Source organism: Hemitrygon akajei, chromosome 7 (assembly GCF_048418815.1).
Source record: "Hemitrygon akajei chromosome 7, sHemAka1.3, whole genome shotgun sequence".
Classification (NCBI taxonomy): Eukaryota; Metazoa; Chordata; class Chondrichthyes; order Myliobatiformes; family Dasyatidae; genus Hemitrygon; species Hemitrygon akajei.
Genome location: NC_133130.1, coordinates 113,570,034 through 113,595,534, shown reverse-complemented (window position 1 = coordinate 113,595,534; position 25,501 = coordinate 113,570,034). Strand labels below are relative to the sequence as shown.

Here is a 25,501-nt window from a genome sequence, read left to right as displayed (position 1 = left end):
AATGTAAAAAGAAGCGATCCCAACACAGAACCCTATGTAGCACTACTAGTAACCTGCTGCCATTTAGAAAGACTCCCTTTCTCCCCACTCTTTGCCTGCTGAAAATCAGCCAATACTCGATCCACGCTGGTATCTTCCCTGTGATACCATGGCTCTTAACTTGTTAAACAACCTCATGTGTGATGCATTGCCAAAGACCTTCTGAAAATCCAAGTACACATCAGCTGATTCTCCTTTGTCTACACTGCTTGTTATTTCTTCAAAGAATTCAACAAATTTCTCTCAAGGAAACCATGTTGACTTCAGCTTATTTTATCATGTACTTTCAAGTACCCTGAAACCACATCCTTAACAATCAGCTCCCTAACCACTGAGCTCAGACTAATTGTCCTATAATTTACTTTGTTCTACCTCCCCCCTTTCTTGAAGATTGGAGTGACATTTGCAATTTTCCATTCCTTCGGAACCATGCTAGAATCCTCTACTCTGTCTCTACCCCTCCTTGTCTCTCCGCACTGAAGGTCAATCTGTCTCCTAGCTTTCCCATCTCTTTCAGCGCCTTAACTCTTTAATGTGCGATTACATTTCAAAGAAACCGGTAAACGAGGTCGGTAGTTATTGGAACTGTTCTGAACACAGTCTGGGCGGTACTGTATCGGGTCACGAAGAGCACGGTTGTTACAATTAAGGGTCTGGAGATTAAATTCCCATTCTTTTATGGTGAGCGCAATAACCCAATCAGAGAGCGGCCTCATTCGCCAATGAACAGAGAGCAGCTAGAAAAGCGCCGAAACCTGTTTCCCGGATGGACTGAAATTTGAAAAGCCCGCCGAAAAAGTTATTGAACCGTTGACTGCAAGAATATGCATTGGCTAATTAATTCGATGAAGATTTATTTCACTGTAACAGCCCAAACGTTATTTAACTCGATATATTCAATGTTACTGCACATTTAGGTTCCAAAATCCGATCCAGAGTTTATTTTCGCGCTCGGCCGGTGTATAAACGTTATCAGGTTCTGCACTGACCATTTTAAACTGCGGTTTAAGGCGAGTTTGCAGCGTGAAAGAAAGGGGATTCCTGCGTCTGCAGACGGTTGTGTCCCCGACTGGGAAATTGCATCTATTAAAGTACATTCCCCATAACAGCAAAAACTGGAAACCTTCCCTACAATAACCAACTGTACACGGCAAGAGACTCCCTGACGGCGAGGGAGTTTACCTCTGGTGTTCGCGCTGCCGTTAACCCAACGGCTGACTCAGCGTTGATCGGTTCGGTCTGTAGAAACCGGGATGAATAATTGAATTATTACACAAAACAGAGGAAGGTCAGAGGGAAACAGCATGCAGTTAACACAAAAGCTGAATGAATAGGAAATGATAGCCCTTTCCATTGCTGAGTTAGCGGCTCTTAAAAGAGCCTTTTGTTGCCGAGGCCGGATTCAGGCGCGCTCCCCACGGATGCGGCGGGCCAGCTGGATGTCCTTGGGCATGATGGTGACTCGCTTGGCGTGGATGGCGCACAGGTTGGTGTCCTCAAACAGCCCCACCAGGTAAGCTTCACTGGCCTCCTGCAGGGCCATGACGGCCGAGCTCTGGAAGCGCAGGTCGGTCTTGAAGTCCTGAGCGATTTCCCGCACCAGGCGCTGGAAGGGCAGTTTGCGGATGAGCAGCTCGGTGGATTTCTGGTAGCGCCGGATCTCCCTCAGAGCCACGGTGCCGGGCCGGTAGCGATGGGGCTTCTTCACTCCACCCGTGGCTGGGGCGCTTTTCCGCGCCGCTTTGGTGGCCAGTTGTTTGCGGGGAGCTTTCCCTCCGGTGGATTTGCGCGCTGTTTGCTTGGTCCGGGCCATTCTCCTTCACTAATCTAACTGCTTCGTCAAATAGTGGTCGGAGCACACGCCGGGTCCGGCTTTTAAATGATTGATGGAGGGCCGCCCAATTCCTTCTGATTGGTTGTAAGGAAGATGTCAATTACAGGGTCCTAGCGTTTCTATTGGCTGTCTTTTCCAGTGTGAAGTTGGCCGGTGGGAGGAGGTGGTGGGGAATGTTGCCTGTGACCAAATATGGAAACTGGTGACAGAGGGTCAGAATTCAGCCAATCAGACTGCAGTGAGTGCAGTTCAATTTCAAATTGCCGCCAATTTCAAGAGCAACCAGGTTTCTTACAATAAATAGAATCATGAATTATCAGATTTCACCTTCATTTAAATCACAAACAACAGAAAATCTGCAGATGCCGGAAATTCAAGTAACACACACATACTAAATGCAGAGCGAACACAAGGAAATCTGCAGATGCTGGAAATTCAAACAACAACACACACAAAATGCTGGTAGAACACAGCAGGCCAGGCAGCATCTATAGAGAGACGTGATGTCGACGTTTCGGGTCGAGACCCTTCGTCAGGCCCCAAAAGTCAACATCGCTTCTCCCTATAGATGCTGCCTAGCCTGCTGTGTTCTACCAGCATTTTGTGTGTGTTGTTACTAAATGCAGGTCAGGAAAAGAGTACAGTCGATGTTTGGGGCCTGGAAAAAATGTGGAGTAAGAAAGCGGGAGAGTGGAGGAAGAACTACAAGATGTGAAATCTGGAGGGGAAAAATAGAGAGCTGGGAAGTTGATGGGTTAAAGAGATACAGGGCTGGAGAAGGATGGGATTGCATAGAACATATATGTCAAACTCAAGGCCCACGGGCCAAATTCGGCCCGCGGTGGAATTATCTTTGGCCCGCGAGATAATATCTAATTACTATTAAAGCTGGCCCCAGTAATCGAAGCGCCTATGGCGTATGATATGGCTAATGCTGAGTTTATTCAGGTACCAGGTTTTCAGGGTTTTTAGTGTTTATTCGGCAGGCTTCTTCATAAGAAACGGAATTTGTAAAGTGAAACACTTTGTAATTATAGCAGAGACTGAGACACATGAGAGCAGGCTGAAAAAACGGAGGCAACGAAAGCTGCGTTCGCACGCGTCCGACTGATCCGGCCCACATGAAGCTGCATTTTGCTCAATCCGGCCCGTGACCTAAAATGAGTTTGACACCCCTGGGATAGAAGGACAGAAGGCCGTGGAATAAGGGAAGGGGAAGGATGGGCAGCTTATAAGGAGATAAAGTGAGAGAGGGAAATGGGAATGGGGAGTGATGAAAAGAGGTGGGAAGTTTGAGAAATTGATGTTCATGCCATCATCTTGGTGCCTATCTAGACCCCAGCCTCTAGCCAAGCCTCTAGACCCCTGCCTCTAGCCAAGCCTCGAGAGCATCTCTGAACTCCAAGATCATCTCTGAACTCCACGGTCTCCACCCCTTGTCCTGTCCTTTAGCTTGTCCTGTCCTGCCCCCAGCACTTCAGTGCCTGCGTCCTGCATTTGGGTCCAGTCTCACGTCCCCTTATCACAAACATATCTTTAACTCCCCTCCTCTGCTTTCCACAGGGAATGCTCCTGCCGCTATTCCCTTGTCCATTCTTCCCTCCCACCAATTTCCCTCCCGGCACTTACCCCTGCAAGCAGCCGAAGCAACCTGCCCATACACCTCCCTCTCACTTCAATTCAGGGCCACAGGCAGTCCTTCCAGGTGAGGCAACACTTCACCTGTGAATCTGTTCAGGTCATCTATTGTGTCTGGTACTCCCGACGTGGCCTCCTCTACATTGGTGAGACCCATCATAAATTGGGGGACCACTTCCACACCATCCACCACAAGCAGGATTTCCCGGAGGCCAAACACTTTAACTCTGATTCGCATTCCTGTACCACCGTGTCAGTCCATGGCCGCCTCTTGTGCCAAAATGAGGCCACCGCCAGGGTGAAGGAGCAACACTTTATATTCTGAGTAACCTCCAACCTGATAGCATGAATATCGATTTCTTCTTCTGGTAAACAAATTCTCCTCCTTCCTTCCTCTCTTCCCCACTCTGACCTTTTACCTTTTCTCACCTGCCTATTACTTTCCCTCCCCCTTCCCTTTCTCCTGTGGTTCCCTCTCCTCTCCTATCAGATTCCTTCTTCTCCGGCCTTTGACCTTTGACACCCGCCTGGCTTCATCTTTTACCTTCCAGCTAGTCTCCTTCCCCTGCTCTAACCTTTTCATTATGACATCTTCCCCCTTCCTTCTCAGTCCTGAAGAAGGCATCTCAGCCCGAAACACTATCTATTCACTTCCAAAGATGCTGCCTGACCTGTTGAGTTCCTCCAGCGTGTTGTGTGTTTTGCTCTGGATATCTAGCATCTGCAGAATTTCTTCTGTTTAACAGAAATAACCTTCTGCACTAAAAGCTACCTTCCCTTGTTGTACCACTCCAAGCTTATCTGTTTAAGCTAGATTTTTCCAATGTGAGATCCCTTTCAATTGAGCTGTTGTTATAAATGGTTTTATTTCCTCTACCATCCTTGACTTTAAGTTCTGAACTGAGAGCTGGTTAAAGCCAAATGTGTACAGTCAGTTATCTGAACGGTGCCCCTTGACTGTGACAGATTCAGCAAACCAAGGCTTAGTGGATGAGGTAGTGGACTTGCCATTGTGTTCAAAGAACATTTTTAGGTGCAATCTACTGCCTGTCAAAAAATTTTCAAGTTTTGAAGTATAATATGTTTAAAATTTGTGGGATAGATCCTTTCAGATACAGAGGTAAAATTTATTACTCTCCTAAATCCAATGCCTGTTTTCTCTCTGATTTCTCAGAATTCTTATCTTCTACTATACTGAACTAAGGCAGGATTGTCATCATTGGTGATTCAATATTCATATTAATGATCTCTCAAATGCGAACTTTATGAAATAATGAGCATACAAGACAACCTGGATCTTACCCAGCATGTCACTGAGCCCACCCACTGCCTTGGTAATAATCTTGATTCAGTAACGACAAAAGGGTTAAATATTATTAATGTCTCTCTGTCTGATACCACTATCTCTGATCATTTTTGTGTAGTTTTTGATACTTTGCTGCCTGGAACAAATACCTCAAAAGAATTTACAGTTAAAAAATTGTTTCTTGGTGCTGCAACATTATTTAAATTTTATTAAGATGCCTCATTTATCTGGACCATGTCAACTCAGCTGCTCAGCAATTGAAATGGTTGATTCTTTCAACAATAACTTGACATTTAGATAACTTAACATTTAGATGAAGGCATTGAGAATAACATCAGCAAGTTTGCTGATGATACTAAGCTGGGTGGCAGTATGACATGTGATGAGGATGTTAGGAGAATTCAGGGTGACTTGGATAGGCTGGGTGAGTGGGCAGATACTTGGCAGATGACGTTTAATGTGAATAAGTGTGAGGTTATCCACTTTGGGAGTAAGAACAGGAAGGCAGATTATTATCTGAACAGTGTAGAGTTAGGTAAGGGAGAAATACAAAGAGATCTAGGAGTCCTTGTTCATCAGTCACTGAAGGTGAATGAGCAAGTGCAGCAGGCAGTGAAGAAGGCTAATGGAATGTTGGCCTTTATTACAAAGGGAATTGAGTACAAGAGCAAGGAAATCCTCTTGCATTTGTACAGGGCCCTGGTGAGACCACACCTGGAGTATTGTGTACAGTTTTGATCTCCAGGGTTAAGGAAGGACATCCTGGCTGTAGAGGAAGTGTAGCATAGATTCACAAAGTTAATTTCTGGGATGTCAGGACTGTCTTACGCAGAGAGGTGAGAGAGACTGGGCTTGTACACGCTGGAATTAAGGAGATTGAGAGGGGATCTGATTGAAACATATAAGATTATTAAGGGATTGGACAAGATAGAGGCAGGAAATATGTTCCAGATGCTGGGAGAGTCCAGTACCAGAGGGCATGGTTTGAGAATAAGGGGTAGGTCATTTAGGACAGAGTTAAGGAAAAACTTCTTCTCCCAGAGAGTTGTGGGGGTCTGGAATGCACTGCCTCAGAAGGCAGTGGAGGCTAATTCTCTGGATGCTTTCAAGAAGGAGCTAGATAGGTATCTTATGGATAGGGGAATCAAGGGATATGGGGACAAGGCAGGAACCGGGTATTGATAGTAGATGATCAGCCATGATCTCAAAATGGTGGTGCAGGCTCGAAGGGCCGAATGGTCTACTTCTGCACCTATTGTCTATTGTCTATAAATGTATTAAACACTTAGGGTTAAAAAAAATCATTTACTAAAATGTCATCATGGTGAAACAATTCTGTCTGCAAACTCAAGAGATGATAAGACGACAAGATATAGGAGCAGAACTAGGCCATATGACCCATTGAGACTGCTCTTCCATTCCATTATGGCTGATCTAGTTTCCCCACTCCTGCCTTCTCGCCTTAACCCTTCATGTCCTGAACCATCAAGAATCTTTCAGCCTCGGCCTTAAATATATATCAGATTTGGGCTCCACACCTGCTTGTGGGAACAAATTCCACAGATTCACTACTCTCTGGCTAAACAAATTCTTCCTCCATTCTAAAAGGACGTCCCTCTATTCCGAGGCTGTGTCCTCTCATATTTTCTCTTTCACTATAGGAAACATCCTCTCCACATCCACTCTATCAAGGCCTTTCACCATTCACTCGGCTTCAAATGGGTCACCCCTCATTCTTCTGGATTCTAGTGAATACAGGCCCAGAGACATCAAACACTCTTCATCTGACAAGCCATTCAGTCCTGAAATCCTTTTTGTGAACCTCCTTTGAACCTTCTCCAGTTTAAGCACATCTTTTCTAAGATTAGGGGCACAAAACTGCTCACAATACTCCGTGAGGCCTCACCAGTGCTTTATAGAGCCTCAACATTACGTCCTAGCTCCAATCCTCTTGAAATGAACGCTAACGTTGCATTTGCCTTCCTCACCACAGACTCAACCTGCAAATTAACCTTTACAGAATCCTGCATGAGGACTCCCAAGTCCCTTTGTGCCTCAGATTTTTGTATTTTCCCTCCATTAACAATATTTTTATCAACAAAATTACTTCCATACGGAGAGTATAGCTACAGATACTGCTCTACAGCCAGCCTCGTAAAAAGACAGCAGTTGTTGTGTCAACATTTACAAGTATTTCTGATTCAGAACTTTATAAGTGCTCGGTGGGGGGGGGGGGGGGGGTGCCAGTGCTTTATTACTGGTGGAGGAGGGGGAGGGGTTCATTGTTTTGCTGCTGCTTATGTGGGGGGGGAGTTGGGGGGATTTAGGGTTCTAACATTTAACTGTCATTCATTCTTTGGGGCACTGCTCTGTTTTTGTGGATGTTTGTGAAAAAAAAGAATTTCAGGATATATATTGTATATATTTCTCTGACATTAAATGTATCTATTGAAGATTAGAATGAAGAGTAAACTGTCTACTTTCTGTCTCGACTCAGTCCCTACAACACTTTTTAAAACTCTCTTTTAATAGTATTTTCGATTCTGTTAGGAAATTATTAACACTTCCCTTGAAATGGGAATTTTCCAGATACATTCAAACCTACAGTTGTCAAACCCTTACTTAAAAAGCCTAATTGTGATAGTGAGGTACTAGTTAACTACAGGCCAATATCAAATCCTCCTTGCCCGGGAAAGATTCCTGACAAAGTAACTTTCAACCAACTCAACAACTTTCTGAATTTGAAGAATATTGTAGAAATGTTTCAGTCAGGTTTCAGAGCAAACCACAGCATCGAGAAGGCCCTGACCAAAATTGTCAGCGACCTTAGGCTCAGTACTGATGCCAAAAGAGTCTCAGTCCTAATCCTTCTAGATCAGAGTGCTGCCAATTCTTCATCAGATGTTGTAAGAATTTCACAAGTATTGGCTGTGGGGCAGAATCAACTGCATTTTGGTAGCCACTATAACAACATGAAAGATTTCTACTTTTCCGCTAGGCTTGATTTAGAAATACAGAATCTATTATCAGTTGTTCTTTACATCCTTACATAATCTTACAGCGCCCCTTCCACTCTCCTGTAAGTATATTGTGGTTATCTAAGTGAGTGGCGATTATTTGCAAGATGTTACAATTTTATATATAGTTTGTAAATGGGATGATACTGTGGCGACCCACTTTCCAGCGCACTCGAACCGGCTCACAAAACAGTGCACACCGGCAGGGAGGCCGGACCCAAAAAGGGCGCCAGGCCTTCTTCACCAGCAACGGGAAAAGCCCGCACGCGGGAAGGGACTGTGAATATGCACCCCCTACAGCATTCCCGCCTGGGGAGGGCAGAAACGGGAAGGCTTAAAAGCGAGGCCGCGAAGTTTGAGTAACGCTTTAACGCAACTGCAACTCACTGTCTGCGTGTCATTATTCCAGCGCTGTGTGCAGCACACCGCTACAATACTTAAATGGGTCAGATGTGATTTCTTCTTTAGGTAAGTGAGAGGTTTTATCCTCTGTCAAAAAATTTTCAGGATTTTTAATAATATTGTTGATATGCATCAATAGGTATAGATGAAGGCAAGTACATTTTACACCAATAATTTTGAATATTATCATTGCTGGTATTTTTCCAGTTGTGGGTTTTTTTAGTAACCATTTTTAGCATATCCATTGTAACTTCTCAATGTCTTCAGTTGTGTGGGTGCACTCTTTTTCTTCCCTAGTCCAATTTGCTTTTTGATTGTGTGTCACCCTGTTTGATCAGAGATTAGACCAAAAGTTCATTATCTCTGTGCTTGTCGGTAATTCTGTGCATCGAATTCAGCTTCAATATACTGTATAAACCTTTTTCATTGTTCCTGAACAGATGATAATGTTTTTTTTTTGTCCAGCACATTTCATGTATCTATTTGTATGGACCAAGCTTTTGTTTTTGTGTATCTATAAATTCTACAAAGTTTTGTTAGGTTCATCATTTCTTTTATGGATCTTATACTTCCTTAGTATTTCCTTAGCTTTTCTCTTAACTTTTTGCTTGGCTTATCCATTTATTAGGTGAGCTATTTCTGCTCTTAAGGTTTCAATTTTGTTTCTTATTGTCCTGTGTAATGTCCAGTGGGTTTACAGTCTGAATCACTGAAGGGAGTAAAGGGAGATAACTGTTTGTAAGATCAGGGAATTGAGACAAGGTGGACTGATATAGAAGAGGAGTTGAGACTTTGTGCCGATTGGCCATGGTATGGAATTGTGGACCAGGCCTGAGGGTCCTGTGACTGACTCCTGCCCCTGTGGTAGTGTGTGGGCACGGGGCTTCACGACACAGAGTGTTGTACCTTACGATCACACATCGGCAGCGGATTGTACCGACACAACCATTTCCAACCCCTGTAACTGTAGAGCCACAGGACTTCCAACTCCCCACATGGTATAGATGTAATTTTCACCACCAGACCACTGTAGTGTGAGGACCCAGATGATACAACATCCAGAACTGTACTGCAAGGACTCAGTGTACAGACTGCAATCCTGCACCTCCAGTCACAGTAAACCCCCACACTACACTGTACAGAAACAGTAAATGTTACACGACATGGACAAGAGACTTTACAAATTCACATCCTTCACCATAAGGACACAGAACTCTCCACACTGTGGAGTGAGCACAAAGACCTGTACTACACCAATAAACAGCAGTACAAACCCAGCACTTCAAGGACAGAGACCTGGATAAACTCTGTCATGGGACTGAAATTCATGGATCTGATCCGAAAAGAGCAAGGAACCTACTTCCCCTGGTGGGAGAGCACAGAACGAGTAAGAGTGGCCTAAAATTAGAGCCGGGGTGTGCAATTGAGTTGTGGGGAGCTCTTATCCCACACACTGATGTCAATCCAGTTTGCAGAGCTGACATGAGCATGGGAAACGGAAACAACCTATTTTATTGTACCGGTAAAGCAGATGGACTTTGAATTACTTCAATTGAAAACACGGCCTTTCAGAGGACAGCATGTTAATATGGATAAACCTACAGGGTCAGGCGTACATCTGTCACTCTTTGTTTCATAAAGGGTTTTGTGACCTATTTACAACGTTCACAAGGTTCCCAACGGCTCCTCTGATTGACAGCTCCCTTTTTTCTCAGCTGATTTACTATCACGTGATACCCGCGATTGCCCACCCTTTGCGTGCTGATGTCACAGAGGGCCCACTCTTCACTGACGTAGTTTCCCTGGCAGATTTTTTATATGCTGTATAATGAACTTTGTTTTTCCATAAAAAATTAAACATGGTGTCTATCCATTTACAGATTTTTTTAATCAACATGTAAGGAGTTACATATATTAGCCTGGAAGTTACATATATTATTCTGCTTTAGAAAGCAAAACCCGGCCTTTCAAAGATAAGCAACACACACACAAAATGCTGGCAGAACGCAGCCAGCCAGGCAGCATCTGTAACAAACACATTAGCCCTGACGAAGGGTCTCGGCCCGAAACGTTGACTGTACTTCTCCCTACAGATGCTGCCCAGCCTGCTGCGTTCCACCAGCATTTTGTGTGTGTTGCTTGAATTTCCAGCATCTGCAGATTTCCTTGTGTTTGCGCTTTCAAAGATAAATCCCTTTGAAGCCACTGGTTTAATCTTTTTTTGGTTTTGACTATGAGGTTGAAAATCATCCACACACCTTATGCATTCATTTTTAACAATAGTTATCCCCAAATATGTGACTTTGTCTTTTACTGGAAAATTATTAATTATAGATTGAGTGCAACTTTTAAGAGGAAACAATTCACATTTGTGAATATTTAAACAGAGGCCTAAGGCTTTGGAAAAAAACCCAGAAATACAATTTAAAGCCAATGAAATTTCAGAAACATCATTTTAAAAAGAGTCATATCATCTGCAACCTGACTAATCAGAAAATTGGAATTTTCTTGATTTTGAGTCTTAATAACACTTTTTAAAATTAGTTGGATTAAACAAATTTTTACGTAATCCTATTTCTATATGGAATTGTTTTCCTACTTTTGTCTTTTCCCAGGTTGGTGGGTTGAATTTTTTTCTTTTATGTAATTACAAAATAGACAAAGTTCCTCTCCGTTTATCCTGGTTTCATAAACAGATGCTTTTATCTTGGTCTTTGATTTAAAAACACAATTTTTCTCCTTATAGTTAATTTGTCTGGAATAACCACAACATAACTTATAAGAATAAATCTTTGTTTTATAAAGGTTGGTCTGATAATTATATTTTGTTAGTTAAACAGTTATTTAATTCAAGTGGTACTTTATTGAGTTATACTGAGTTTTTATCCACCTTTGAATTTCCTGTGACTCCAAAAGAATTTGCTGTTGTTACGGATGCAATTCCCTCTGGTGTAATTATGTTGCTTAGAAATACATCATATTTGGTAGTTGAATTACCCAACTTAGATCCATCCAGTACAGCTGTAGGAAAGATTTGTTTTCCTCCATGTTTAAAAAAAAATGGTTATTAGAAGTTTGTTTCCAAAAGACATTACTTCTATTCCTACAGCTGTTAGTTTTTGGAATAGTCACTTAGGGAATCTGAGGTGGAGGAGTATTTAGGGCTTATTTAATAAATTTTTATTGAGGAATAAAAAATTTTAAATTTCATTTACAATTATATATAGATATTATCCAACCAATGTTTATTTGACAAGGTTTAATTCTGATATTGAAACTAACCGTTCTTTTTGTGGTTTATAACCAGAGGATTTTTTCCATCTGTTTTGGGATGGTGAATGTGTTAAAACATTTTGGGTTGATGTTTGTCAATTTATAGATCAATATATTAATGAGGATTTTACTTTTTGGTTTGAAAATGTTTTATTTGGTTTTCTAATATTACCAAATCTCATAGGGATCATTTTTTATCATAAATCTTTTGTTAATTTACAGCAAATTTTATATCAGTTATACAGCAATAAGAAACCTTCATTTATATTTTTTACGTCAGACTTCAAACTATACATTAATACTCTGAAAGCTTCCCATAACCAGAAAGCTGTAAAGACTGTACAAATTTGTCAACGTTTCGGGTTATTTCTCTAAATGTTTTGCTTTGTGGCTCCTTTTAGATATAGTTCCTTCTATTGAGAGTGGAGTTTCTTTTTTATTTGTTTGTTTAAAGTTAATAGTTTTATATTTGTTGCTGCTTATGTGTGTTTTTCTGGCTTTCTGAGCATATGTTCAGTGTTTTTGTTTGTGTTCAATAAAAATTAAAGAATTTTTAAAAAATGTAAAAATGTACTGTCCATGGCAGTGGGGCGGGGCTGCACACCCCAGATCGTTGAGTTGTGTCGGCTGATGTGCTGTCGAGATCCGTGCCCGCGCCCACATTGTTTGGCATGTATATTAATAATATGGATGTGAATGTTGATAAATAAGTTCACTGATAACTGCAAAACTGGTAGTAAGGTTACCATAAAATGTGGATAACCTAGATGGAATTCATCAAAGCGTTTAATTATTCAAACCATGCAGCTGAACAGCTGAACTTGTCTGGGGCCAAGGTGCAAAACATTCAAAATAGCAAGCAACCATTCAAAAGTAGCGAGTGACAATAAAAATATGCAAACAAGCATATTCACCCGAAGAAAAAACCTCTATAGTCTATGACCCTGAGTGATAGTGCCCAGCGATCAATGGTACGGTCTCCCGGCAGTGTGCAGACGCACGCAATCCAGCCTGTCTTTCCACCGCTTGAACACAAGAGGGCAGCACCGACGGGCGAGGCCAAGCCGCAGCCGAGCTCAACTACGCTGCAGCCTTCCACGTCCCTCACCCGTTCTGCAGCAGAAGGCAAGGCCGAGGCTTGAGGCCTAGTACCCTCTACCACTGAAGCTACACAGCTCCCATGTTGACTATCCTACAGCGCCGGACGGGGGTAACAGACCTAAGGCAACTTACAATATCACAGTCCAACAGATTATTGTGATCACAAGTGAAATGTCCCCTCTTTGGATACTGTTGCTGGGGGGTGGGGAGATGACCTAGCAGAGGAAAGTCACAGCAGTCAACTGTCCGGCACTAAGTCTGGCTCTGTAGCTCAGAGGTGAATGGGGAGATCATGACGGGGAACAAAAAGTTAGGGTAAGAATAGGCAGATGATTGCATGGCTGAGGAGTTGGTGCTGGAGGCACAGTTTCAGATTGCTGGATCATTGGAATCTCTTCTGGGGAAGGCATGAACTGTTCAAAAATGATAGGTTACACCTGAACATGAGGGGGACCATTATCCTTGTGGGCAGGTTTGCTATATCTGGGGGGGGGGGGGGTGGTTAAGTTAAAGTTAAAGTCTGTCCAGAGCCTTATAGGCTCATCAGGCCGTTGCTTATGCTGGTTTCCGTGGTGTGAAGCAACAGAGTACGAGACTCTCCTGCAGATAGGACGCCTGTGTATCGCGAGGTTAACCCCCAGCACTTCTCCGGTACCCATTTTCAGCTGGGTGGACTGGAGTAATGTGTGGTTATGTGCCTTGCTCAAGTACACAACACGCTGCCTCGGCTGGGGCTCGAACTCACGACCTTCAGATCGCTAGTCCAACGCCTTAATCACTTGGCCACACGCCACATATATCTGAGGGGGGGGGGGGGGTTAGCCAATTCAGCAGGAAGGTGGGAAAGCGAGTGATAGGACTGAGGATGTAGCAGTTGGTATACAAGTGAGACTGTGAGGAAGAGCAGGCCGATGATAGGGCAAAATTGTAGTCATTGCGATGAGGTGAAGTGTACCATGGGGGCAAAATTGAAAAGGGTGTTGGATGCAGGACTTAAGGTGTTCCATTTGATTGTACACAGTATATACAATAAGGTAGATGATCTTATAGTGCAGTTACAGAGTGGTAATTATGACGTCGTGGGCATCACTGATTCGTGGCTGAAAGAAGATTATAGTTGGGAGCTTAACATCCAAGGATAAACATTGTATTGAAAGGAGAGGCAGGTAGGCAGAGGGGATGGGAAATGTAGAAGCCTTGAGGGGAGAGTTAAGAAACTGCACGGGTAAAAAGACCCTGATGGGAGTCAAATATGTACAAGCATCTGAACAATAGCCAGGATGTGGGTTGGAAATTGGAAATGAGCTGAAAAGGCTTGTAAAAAGCATAAGGTTACAATTGTCATGGGGGATTTCAATATGCAGGTAGATTGGGAAAATCTAGGTGGTGCTGGATCCCAAGAGAGGGAACTCAAGTGTGCCAGTGGGCAGAGGTGAGTGTAATTGCTATTACTAAGACGAGGTGCTTGGGAAGCTAAAAGATCTGAAGGTAGATTAAGTCCCCTGGATCAGATGGCCAACACCCCAAGGTTCTGAGAGAAATAGCTGAAGAGATTGTGGAGACATTAGTAATGATCTTTATGATTCACTAGATTCTGGAATGGTTCTGGAGGACTGGAAAATTTGAAGTATCATTCCACTCTTTTAGAAGGGAAGGAGGCAGAAGAAAGGAAATTATAGGCTGGTTAGCCTGATTTCAGTGGTTGGGAAGATGTTGGAGTCCGTTATGAAGGGTGAAGTTTCGGAGTACTTGGAGGCACGTGATAAAGTAAACCAAAGTTAGCAGAGTTTCCTTAAGGGAAAATGTTGCCTGACAAATCTGTTGAAATTCTTTGAGGAAATAACAAGCAGGATCGATAAAGATGAGTCAGTGGGTGTTGTTTACTGGATTTTCTTATGGCCTTTGACAAGATGCTGCATGTAAGGCTGCTTAACAAGGTAAGAGCCCATGGTGTAACAGGAAAGATACTAACATGGACAGAAGATTAGCTGACTTATAGGAGGCAAAGAGTGGGAATAAAGGGGACTTTTTCTGGTTGACAGCTGGTGACTCATGCTGTTCTGCCGGGGTTGGTGTTGGGACCGCTTCTTTTCACATTATATGTCAATGGTTTTGTTGACAATCGATGCCTTTGTGGCCGCTTCAGTGGATAATACAAAGATAAGTGGAGGGGGAGGAAGTGTTGAGGTAGCTGGGAGTCTGCAGGAGGACTTAGGAGACTGGAGAAAGAAGTGGCAGATGCTTTCTATTGCAAGGACATGTGTGGTCAAGCAGTTTTCATATACAGTACTATTTTCCATACAGGGAGAAAATTTAAAAATCTGAGATGCAAAGAGAGTCCTTGTGCGGGTCAAATGGCCTATTTCTTCTCCTATGTGTTATGGTCCTGGATGTACTTCCAAAATTCCACCTCTAATCCTTTCACACAGAGGTGATCTGGTTAATTTTGGAGGAGTTAAAGTGCCTGACTGGTGTAACCCTGTTCCCATTAGACCTCTGTATGATTTACCAACATACCTACTCCTCAATCTCCCAACAACTGCTGGGAGACTAACAGTATAATTTCAGCAATGTGTATGATACTTTATTTATTCCTAAACGCCACTCACACGGCCTCGTGTGAAGAACCTTCTGAGACGTCCTTCCTCATTACTGCAGCGACTGTCTCCTTGATCAATAATGCAACATTCTTCCCCCCCCCCTCTGAAATCCCTCCCTGGCACATGTGAACCTTCTACACCTGGAGTGGGGAGTCTCCCGTCCTGCCCAGTTTTCACTTACAGAGTCCGAGTTGCACAGGACAGAAACTGGCCCTTCGCCCCGGCTCATCCGTTCTGACCAAGATGTCTACCTGTGCAAATCCCATTTGTCAGTCTTTGGCCCATTCCCTCAAAACCTCTCCTATCCATGTACCTGTACAAAGACTTGTTAACATTGTAATCGTACTCTCCTCTGCAGCTTCCTCCGGCTGCTCGTACCATATACCCAACTGTGTGGAAAATTTTGCTCCTCGGGTCCCTTTTGGGTCTTTTCCCTTTTACATGATGTCCTCCCGTTTCCGACTCCCCTAAACCTTCTGCCACTTTCCAGCTTAATGACATTCTTCCTGTAAGCGGATGACCAGAACTGCACACAATACATTGTGGTCTCACCACTACCTTGTACAGTGACAACATGAAGTCCCAACTCCTGTACTGCAAGCCACACTGATGAAGGCCGTGTGGCAAATGCCTTCCTCGGCACCCTGTCTAGACTTTCAGAGAACTATGTACTGGTACTCCTTGGACTCTCTGTTCCCCAACACTCTTGAGGACCCTACTCATTGTCACAGATACACTGGTGTGGGCCCCTGGCTAAAGAGTTTTCTGTCACTGTCGTTGACCCAGAAACCAAATAGTACGACACAGGAACAGGCCCTTCTTCCCACAGTGCCAAATGAAACTGAATCTCTTCTGCCTGCCTGTGATTCATTTCCTTCCATTTCCTGTCTAAAAGCCTCTGAAATGTCACTATCCTATCTGCTTCCACCACTCCCTGTGGCAGACCATACCAGGTCCCCCACCACTCTGTAAATCAGACTAAACTATGACTTGCCCTGCACATCATCTTTAAATTCTCAGCCTGTCACTTTAAAGCCATGCCTTCTTAATTTGACATTTCCACTCTGGCAAGAAGATTCTGACTCTATCTTATCCACACCTTTCATAAACTTCTGCCAGGTCTCCTCTCAGCCTCCTTCACTCCAGGGAAAACAGTCCCCGCCATTAGACTTCCCTTATTACTCAAAGCCTCCAGTTCAGGCAACATCCCTGTGAATCTTCTCTGCACCTTTCCAGATTACTCACATCCTTCCTCTAGTGTGGTGTAAGAACTTCACAGGGAACTGCGGGTGTTGCCTAAAGGATGATTTGTACAACTGTAATGTGATGTCCCATCTCCTCTCGGTGCCTTTGCTGATGAAGTAAGCATTCCATGCACCTCCATCACTACCTTGTCCAGCTGTGTTGTCACGTTCCGTGAACTATGTTCCTGTATCCAAAGATCTCTCTGTTCATTATCACTCGCCAGGACCCTGTCATTCACTGTGAAAGGCTGGGCCTGCCTCAACTTCCCAAAATCCATCACTGTTCACTTGTCTGAGAGTGTAACAACACTTCCCTGTTTCTCTGCACCAACCACCCAGCAATGAATGTCAAAGCATCATTCACCTATTACCCGGGAAAGGAGTCTACGCTGGCCAAGCGTTCCTCGTGGTTCCGATCTCCACGTGTCCATGGGGTCCTCCTTATCCGTGATGGTTGGTCTCTGGCTGCTGGAGAGTTATCGCCCCTGCGTATTTGGAGCTCCTGAGTCTAATACGGTTCCTCATCAATTGAACCATTGGATCTCCACCCATTGGCTCAAGGTCACCTTCTTACTGGTCATTGTACAGGGCTACAGCCAACATTGTTTCACGGCTCTGCTCACCCCAGCCCTGTGTATTTGTGTCTTTACACTCTGACTGGCCCAAACCAGTTAAATGAGGCAACCCAGACAGAGTCTAACGAGATTACCAATTGCAGGTCTGGCATTTTACATAACAAGTAGCTACTCCTCTGAGAATGGTCTCAGGTTTAGCAGATCATTACCTGAAGCCTCCGGTGTCCACATTCAGTTGCTCTGATTAGATTATCCAAGAGCCAGAAACTGTTCAGAATCCCCAAAATGGGGGAAACAAAGTCTGCTTCCCCGGTCCTCCATCAGACTGCAGTTTCTTCTGGCCAACACTGGAAATAATGCAGGGGAGATTCAAAAGGATGTTGCCAGGACATGAACGACTGAGTTATAAGAACATAAGAATAAGAGCAGGAGTCGGCCATTTGGCCCGTCAAGCCTAGTCTGCCATTTAATAAGAATAATGGTTGATCTGACCATGGAGTCATCTCCACCTACCTGCCTTCTCCCCTTGACCTTTAATTCCCCTACTATTGGTTCTTCCCTCCACCTCTGACATTCTATGAAAAACACAAGTCTGTCGTACATTTCCTTTGGGCTCCTCCACTCTAATCCAGGCAGAGTCCTGATGAACCTTGTCAGATTCAAGTCTTATAGAGGTGCAGTGTGACTTCCTTATGCTTGCATTCAACACTCCTGCTAATAACAGCAATGCGGTGTGTAGTGAGACCGAGGAAGGACAGGATGATGGGGCAAAATTGCAGTCAGTGGGGTAACATGGGGACAAAATCAAAAAGTGTGATGAATACAGGACTGAAGGTGGTAGATTTGAATGCACACAATATATAGAGTTTTAGATGATTTATGATGTTGTGGGCATCATTGAGTCTTGGCTGAAAGAGGGTCATAATTGGGAGCGTAACATCCAAGGGTACACATTGTATTGAGAGGACAGACTGGTTGGGAGAGGGAGTGGGCTGCTGCTGTTGGTTATGTTACGTACCCTGTAACTGGGTGTCTAACCAGCAGAGAAAGAAGAATCCGTTGGAGTCTGGTGGTACCAAATTAAAGGTGTTTATTAATAAAAATAAGCAAAACCATATCAATAATGCAAATACACATATAAAACAAGTTAGCAGTAATAAACCTAAAAGTGTAGGAATAATAATAAGCAATAATAAACAAGCTCTATCGATGTCAAGGAGTAAATAAATTGTCATGGAAAAGTTTAAAGTTCAGTTCAGTTCATGAGTGCTGATGTAGTTATGGTTGTTGTATTGTAATCATTGGAGAGAGAGCGAGCGAGATGTAACAGCTACAGTCAGGCAAACCTTCCTTTGCTTTCTTATTCCGTTGTATCGGTGTGGTCATTCAGTTATGACCCCTCTGGTCTTCAGCCAGACCATTCTTCTGTGGTGGACTCGTCACTCTGCCATGAGTGGACACACACACAAGCCCCCACCGGCCCTGCTTTTTCACTGATAGCCTTAATGACCGACCTCCTGGTTCGGTCTTCAAAGCCCCCACCTTTCTTGTGGGTTCCAACACTCAATCAGTGTCCACTGGCGTGTCTGAAGGGTGTCTCTCCAGACCTGTCTTTCATCCCCACTCACGGGGACTCAGCTATCCATCAATTCTGAAAGACTGTGTCCATCAAGTAAGTCCACTCCTTCAGTCCACCGAGGAATGTTTATGAGCAAACTAGTAGAAGATAAATAACCCTTGCAGGTCATAATACAGTAAATCAACAGTCTCTCTCCCCTCTCTTATCTGTAGCAAATGTTTTTGCCTGTTTCTCGTCTCTCTCTCATGGTCAGCGTAGCAACAGTAATAGTTCGTGGTTCTCGGAGGGGGGGGGGGCGAATGGTTAACTCTTTAACCCATTGTCCATCAGGTCTGTTCATCACTCATAACAGTGAAAAATGAAGTCAAATCCTTAAAAAGAGCTGACATAGGATTGGACGGTGTAAAATCCTAAGTTAAGAAAATGCAAGGGTAAAAATACCCTGATGGAAATACCCTAATAGGATTTATATACAGGCCTCCAAATGGTAGCCAGGATGTGGGATACAAATTTCTCCTAGTGGGCACTAAGGGAAAGGCAATTGTGTTCTGTAATGAACCAGATATGATTAGGGAGCTTAAGGTAAGGGCATCCTTCAGAAGCAGTCATCATAATAAAGAATTCATCCTGTAGTTTCAGAGGCTTAACCTAAAGTCAGATGTATCAGCATACAGAGGTATGAGGGAAGAGCTGGCTGAAGTTGACTGAAAGGGGACACCAGCAGGAATGACGGCAGAACAGCAGTGGCCGGAGATTTTGGGGGCAATTCAGAAGGTCCCTCTCTCACCTTATCTTATTACATGTTTATTACTTCCCTCCGGTGCTCTTCCGCCTTTCCTTTTTTCCATGGTTTTCTACCCTCTCCTTCAGATTCAATAGACAATAGACAGTAGGTGCAGGTGTAGGCCATTCGGCCCTTCTAGCCAGCACCACCATTCACTGTGATCATGGCTGATCATCCACAATCAGTACCCCGTTCCTGCCCTCTCCCCGTATCCCTTGACCCCGCTATCTATAAGAGCTCTATCTAACTCTCTCTTGAATGCATCCAGAGACTTGGCCTCCACTGCCTTCTGGGGCAGAGCATTCCCCTTTCTCCAGCCTTTTATTTCCTTCACCTATAAACTTCCCAGCTCTTTACTTCACCCATCCCCCTCTCCCGGTTTCGCCGATCATCTACCACCTCGTACTCCTTGCTCACCTCCCCAATTTCTTGCTCAGTGTTCTCATCTTTTTTCCCCCTAGTCCTGCAGACTTTCTCGTCTTTGATTTGTGCCTCTTCAGATTTGTGCTCCATGCTCCCAAAGTTGACTGATGATATTCCGGAAAAAGAACAAAAGCGAAAACCAGAATTCTGTCATTTAAGATACAGCTCAGGCAGTAAGTGTGGTCAGAGAAACAGAGTTAACGTTTCAGGCAGAAACCTCATCATCAGATAACACCCTGCAACGTTTCAGCTCCAGAGAACGTGCTTCATTGTATATTCCAAGCAAACCACCTCCCCCAACCGCCAGCTTCAAACTGATGAAGGAAAAACAGCCAATCACAGCGCTGGGACTCTCTTACAACCAATCAGTGGGGAGTTAGGCAGCCCTTGAACCCTTTAAAAGCCGGTCGCGGAGTCCCTCTGGCATTCCAATCCCAGTATTTGTTACCGTAGCTGAAGGAGAATGGCCCGGACCAAGCAAACAGCGCGCAAATCCACCGGAGGGAAAGCTCCCCGCAAACAACTGGCCACCAAAGCGGCGCGGAAAAGCGCCCCAGCCACGGGCGGAGTGAAGAAGCCCCATCGCTACCGGCCCGGCACCGTGGCTCTGAGGGAGATCCGGCGCTACCAGAAATCCACCGAGCTGCTCATCCGCAAACTGCCCTTCCAGCGCCTGGTGCGGGAAATCGCTCAGGACTTCAAGACCGACCTGCGCTTCCAGAGCTCGGCCGTCATGGCTCTGCAGGAGGCCAGTGAAGCTTACCTGGTGGGGCTGTTTGAGGACACCAACCTGTGCGCCATCCACGCCAAGCGAGTCACCATCATGCCCAAGGACATCCAGCTGGCCCGCCGCATCCGTGGGGAGCGCGCCTGAATCCGGCCTCGGCACCAAGCACAACAAAAGGCTCTTTTAAGAGCCACTAACTCAGCAGTGGAAAGGGCTATCATTTCCTATTCACTCAGCTTTTGTGTTAACTGCATGCCGTTTCCCTCTGACCTTCCCCTGTGGGTGTTTTGTGTAATATTGTTCAATAAGACATCCCGGTTTGTTGCAGACACTAACACGGCCGGACCCGATCAACGCCGAGAGTCAGCAGTTCGGTGCCGTTGGGTTGACGGCAGCGCGAACACCAGAGGTAAACCACCTCGCCGTCAGGGATTCCTTGTCCTCAAACTCCTTAGACCACAGTTTCTGAGAGAGGCCTGTACAGAACCTGATGGCGAAATACTCAGACCGACCGCGAGTGTAAACTGTAGTTCTGCTTTTGGAAACTAAATCACCCGGAACATTAAAACTGGCGAGTTACAGGCGGTACCTGTAAAAGAAATCTTGATTGAGTCAATGCATATTTTTGCAGACTAAAAATTCTGCGCCTCAACACAGAAAAATGCTGGAGGAACTCAGCAGGCCAGGCAACGTCTGTTGAAACAAAAACGTGTCGAACAGGAACTTTTCTGCTTGTTTTTTTTAAATTTCTGGTCATACGGGAAACAGGTTCCGGTGCATTTCTTTCCGCTCTCTGATTGGGTTATTGTGCTCACAAGAGAATGGGAATTTAATCTCCAGACCCTTAACGGCGCACTCCGTGACCTGATAGCGTCCAGACTGATTTCAATCCCGTGTCGTAATAATTACCTGATAACCCCATCCACCCGTTTTAAATTTAATCGCATAAGAGTTAACATTTCAGGTCAATGGCCTGCGATCTGCTCTCTCCGTGAGTTGGTGAGCGGCTCTTAAAAGAGCCTTTGTTTTGTGTTTGGAAGAACGAAGAGTTGCTCAACCGCCGAAGCCATAGAGAGTGCGGCCCTGGCGTTTCAGAGCGTACACCACATCCATGGCAGTGACAGTCTTGCGCTTGGCGTGCTCGGTGTAGGTGACCGCATCCCGGATCACATTCTCCAGGAAAACCTTCAACACCCCGCGGGTCTCTTCGTAGATCAGACCCGAGATCCGCTTGACGCCGCCACGCCGAGCCAGACGGCGGATGGCCGGTTTGGTGATGCCCTGGATGTTGTCACGGAGCACTTTACGGTGCCGCTTGGCTCCGCCTTTGCCAAGTCCTTTGCCTCCTTTCCCTCTGCCAGACATAATGCAGCTTCACTCCAGTCGTTGTTCAGTAACAAACTGTCTGCTGGTGTCTCCTTTTATACACAGAGCCACGACCTGTCCGAGACACGCGCAGAGAGTGAGAGGGGAGGAGACAGAGTGACGGGCGGTACAGAGAGAGAGAGAGAGAGACGGGAGGGGTGGAGACAGTCCGTGACAGACAGCACAGGGCGGCCTCTCACCTCCAGTTTCCAACGGTTTGGCCACAGGAACAGAAACCCAGCTCCCGGAAAAAAACACAACAGATGCACAGGAGATATCGAAGGTCGGTCAGTGACATTACCACCTTAACTCCCTGGATAACTGACCCAAACCTCTTGAAATGTGTGCTCAATGCTCCGAAAATTAACCGATGATATTCTGGAGAAAAAGAAAGCGAATTCTGAATTTCAAGTAAAACACAGCTCAGGCAGCAACCCTGGTCAGAGAAACAGAGTTAACGTTTCAGGCAGGAACCTCTTCATCAGATAACTTCTGCACCTCTCAACGTTTAGAAATGTACTTTATTGCATATTCTATGCATGCTTTGAAAGGGAGAACACAACTACAGCTGTGAAGATCCCTGCTGCACCTGATGACCCTGTGATCTCCGTCTCAGAGGCCGATGTTAGGCTGTCTTTAGATAGATAGATAGATAATTAGTTTTGCTACAACAAGTGTATGGGACATTGGAAAAAAAGTTGAATTTCCCCATGGGGATGAATAAAGTATCTATCTATCTATCTATCAGTGCCTAAGAAGAATAATGTGGGCTGCCTTAATGACTATCGCCCGGTACCACTCACATCGACAGTGATAAAATGTTTTGAGAGTTTGGTCATGACTAGACTGAACTCCTGCCTCAGCAAGGAACTGGACCCATTGCAATTTGCCTATCGCCACAACAGGTCAACGGCAGACACAATCTCAATGGCTCTCCACACGGCTTTAGACCACCTGGACAATATAAACACCTACATCAGGATGCTGTTCATCGGCTATAGCTCAGCATTTATTACCATCATTCCCACAATCCTAATTGAGAAGTTGCAGAACCTGGGCCTCTGTACCTCCCTCTGCAATTGGATCCTCAGCTTCCTAACCGGAAAACCACAGTCTATGCGGATTGGTGATAACATATCCTCCTCATTGACAATCAACACTCTCTATATATACATGACTGTGTGGCTAGGCTTAGCTCAAATAACATCTATGAATTTGCTGATGATACAACCATTGTTGGTAGAATCTCAGGTGGTGATGAGAGGACATACAGGAGTGAGATATACCAACTAGTAGAATACCAACTAGATATACCAACTGCAGCAACAACCTGGCACTCAACGTCAGTAAGACAAAAGAGCTGATTGTGGACTTCAGGAAGGGTAAGATGAAGGAACACATACCAATCCTCTTAGAGGGATCAGAAGTGGAGAGAGTGAGCAGCTTCAAGTCCCTCAATGTCAAGATCTTTGAGGATCTAACCTGGTCCCAACACATTGATGTAGTCATAAAGAAGACAAGACAGCGGCTATACTTTATTAGGAGTTTGAAGTGATGTTGCATGTCAACAAATACACTCAAAAACTTCTATAGTTGTACCATGGAGAGCATTCTGACAGGCTGCATCACTGTCTGGTATGGAGGGGTTACTGCACAGGACTGAAAGAAGCTGCAGAAGGTTGTAAATCTAGTCAGCTCCATCTTGGGCACTATCCTACAAAGTAACCAGGACATCTTTAGGGAGTGGTGTCTCAGAAAGGCAGCATCTATTATTAAGGATCTCCAGCACCCAGGACATGCCCTCTTCCCATTGCTACCATCAGGAAGGAGGTGGAGAATCCTAAAGGCACCCACTCAGTGATTCAGGAACAGCAGCTTCCCCTCTGTCATCCGATTCCTAAATGGACTTTGAAGCTTTGGACATGACCTCACTTTTTAAAATATACAGTATTACTGTTTTTGCACATTTTTTAACAATCTATTCAATACACATAATTGATTTACTTGTTTATTATATTTATTTTTTTTCTCTCTCTGCTAGATTATGTATTGCATTGAACTGCTGCTGCTAAATTAACAAATTTCACATCACGTGCTGGTGATAATAGACCTGATTCTGATTTTCCTGCAAAAATGTACAATCTCACTTCCTCCCACAATTTCTCTCTATTCCCTCCTTACCCGATCGTCACAATTTATGTTCCCCTCTCTCTTTCTGTCACCAGTAAGTTCAGTATTCACGGTGAGCTTTCATTTTCCTGATGCCTTGTGAAGGAGCAGCTTATCAAATGGACATCTCAGTTCAGGACAACCACTGTTTCCTTTATCCGCAGCTTGTGTTCCTACTCCAAAGATTCGAATGAAATTGTTAAACTTTCACAAAACCCCGTTCACTTCGTCTGATTGTTTGAAGTTTAGTTAATGTGCATTTACTCTCTCTGTTGTTACAGCTTCAAACATTCTCTGGGACAGGTGATTAACTGTAGATAGGTGACCAGGATTGCACACAATACTCCAAATTTGGCCTCATCAATGTGTTATACAACCTCAACATAACATCCCAACTCCTGTACCCAATGTTTTGATTTATGAAGGCCAATGTGCCCAGAGTTCTCTTTACGACCCTATCTACCTGTGACCCCACTTTCAAGATCACACTGCAAGTTACAATAGCCTTCCTCGCTATCCACTGCACCCACAATCTTGCTGTCATCTACAAATGTGCTGAACCATTTTACCACATTATCATCCAGATCGTTGGTCTGGATGACAAACAAAAATGGACCCAGCACTGATCCCTGCTTAAGAGGAGATATGATTTACATATCGAAAATGATGAGGGGCAGAGTTTGGGAAGGTTGCAAAGAGCTTTCCCCACATCAGAAGTAGACAGATGTGTTGCATGGGGTTAGGGTGTTAGGTTGAGTGGGCAAGAGGGTGAGAGTGGATCTGAGAAGGCCCTGTAACCCAGAGCACCTGGAGTATACTGCCAGAGGGAGCAGTGGAAACAGAGTCGATGATGATATTTCAGAAATGTCTCCTCAAACACTTTAATTACCCAGATTAAATTGAACTTGTTTTTCCCCTCACTTTACAAATTCTGATCTGAAATGTTCACTCTCTTCCTCTTTCCATAGATGCTTCCTGAGCTGCTGAGGATATCCAGTATTCTCTGCTTTAGTTTCAATTTCAATCATCGTCCTTTCAGTCCTGGTGCCAAATTCCGTATCCCTTACCCAACTGCAGATCTGACTCTGAAATATCCTTGTGAAACCACTGTGGAAGTGTCCATAGGGGCTCTCTAACTGAGTTCACTCTGCCCCTACTCCCAGTCTGTGGACAGAATGTCACATGATATGAGGCCACTTCCTGGGGCATTTGTGTGTGACATCACTGACATTGCTCCTGTGGCAATGGGATGGTGTGGTCCACAGGGGTGGGGGGGGGGTGTGAGATTATCCTTGGTGGGGCAAAAGAGACTGAACTGAAGTGGAGTTCGTCTGTACTTGTTTCAGTTTTGAAGAATGAGAGGTGATATTATAGTCTTCTGGGGTTTGATGGGGATAGATGGAGAAGACAGCAACTGGATCAGAT

The 25,501-nt window shown here is 44.5% G+C and overlaps 4 protein-coding genes across 4 annotated transcripts in view; 1 reads left to right on the top strand and 3 right to left on the bottom strand.

Annotated features, from left to right (window-relative positions):
* The window catches only part of LOC140730144 (uncharacterized), a 132,308-nt gene that overhangs the window by 81,186 nt on the left and 25,621 nt on the right, over positions 1 to 25,501 (top strand). The window contains 4 exon segments of the mRNA XM_073050276.1: positions 1,435 to 1,726; positions 20,294 to 20,672; positions 20,871 to 20,951; positions 21,693 to 21,850. Of these exon segments, the coding sequence (XP_072906377.1) occupies positions 1,435 to 1,726; positions 20,294 to 20,672; positions 20,871 to 20,951; positions 21,693 to 21,850 (910 nt within the window).
* LOC140730830 (uncharacterized) overlaps positions 1 to 25,501 on the bottom strand; it is a 32,572-nt gene that overhangs the window by 4,034 nt on the left and 3,037 nt on the right. Inside the window, exon 2 of the mRNA XM_073051775.1 lies at positions 3,730 to 3,738. Within this exon, the coding sequence (XP_072907876.1) occupies positions 3,730 to 3,738 (9 nt within the window). The remainder of the gene's footprint in view (positions 1 to 3,729; positions 3,739 to 25,501) is intronic.
* LOC140730824 (histone H3) lies at positions 877 to 1,885 on the bottom strand. Its single transcript, XM_073051768.1, has one exon. The coding sequence runs from the start codon at positions 1,850 to 1,852 to the stop codon at positions 1,442 to 1,444; it is 411 nt and encodes a 136-aa protein (XP_072907869.1). The 5' UTR covers positions 1,853 to 1,885; the 3' UTR covers positions 877 to 1,441.
* Positions 21,564 to 22,003, bottom strand: LOC140730829 (histone H4). Its single transcript, XM_073051774.1, has one exon. It carries the CDS (start codon positions 21,905 to 21,907, stop codon positions 21,596 to 21,598), a length of 312 nt encoding a protein of 103 aa, XP_072907875.1. The 5' UTR covers positions 21,908 to 22,003; the 3' UTR covers positions 21,564 to 21,595.

Excerpts from the sequence above, each read along its gene's own strand:
- LOC140730829 (XM_073051774.1), bottom strand. The coding sequence starts at position 21,907 with ATGTCTGGCAGAGGGAAAGGAGGCAAAGGACTTGGCAAAGGCGGAGCC.
- LOC140730824 (XM_073051768.1), bottom strand. The coding sequence starts at position 1,852 with ATGGCCCGGACCAAGCAAACAGCGCGCAAATCCACCGGAGGGAAAGCT.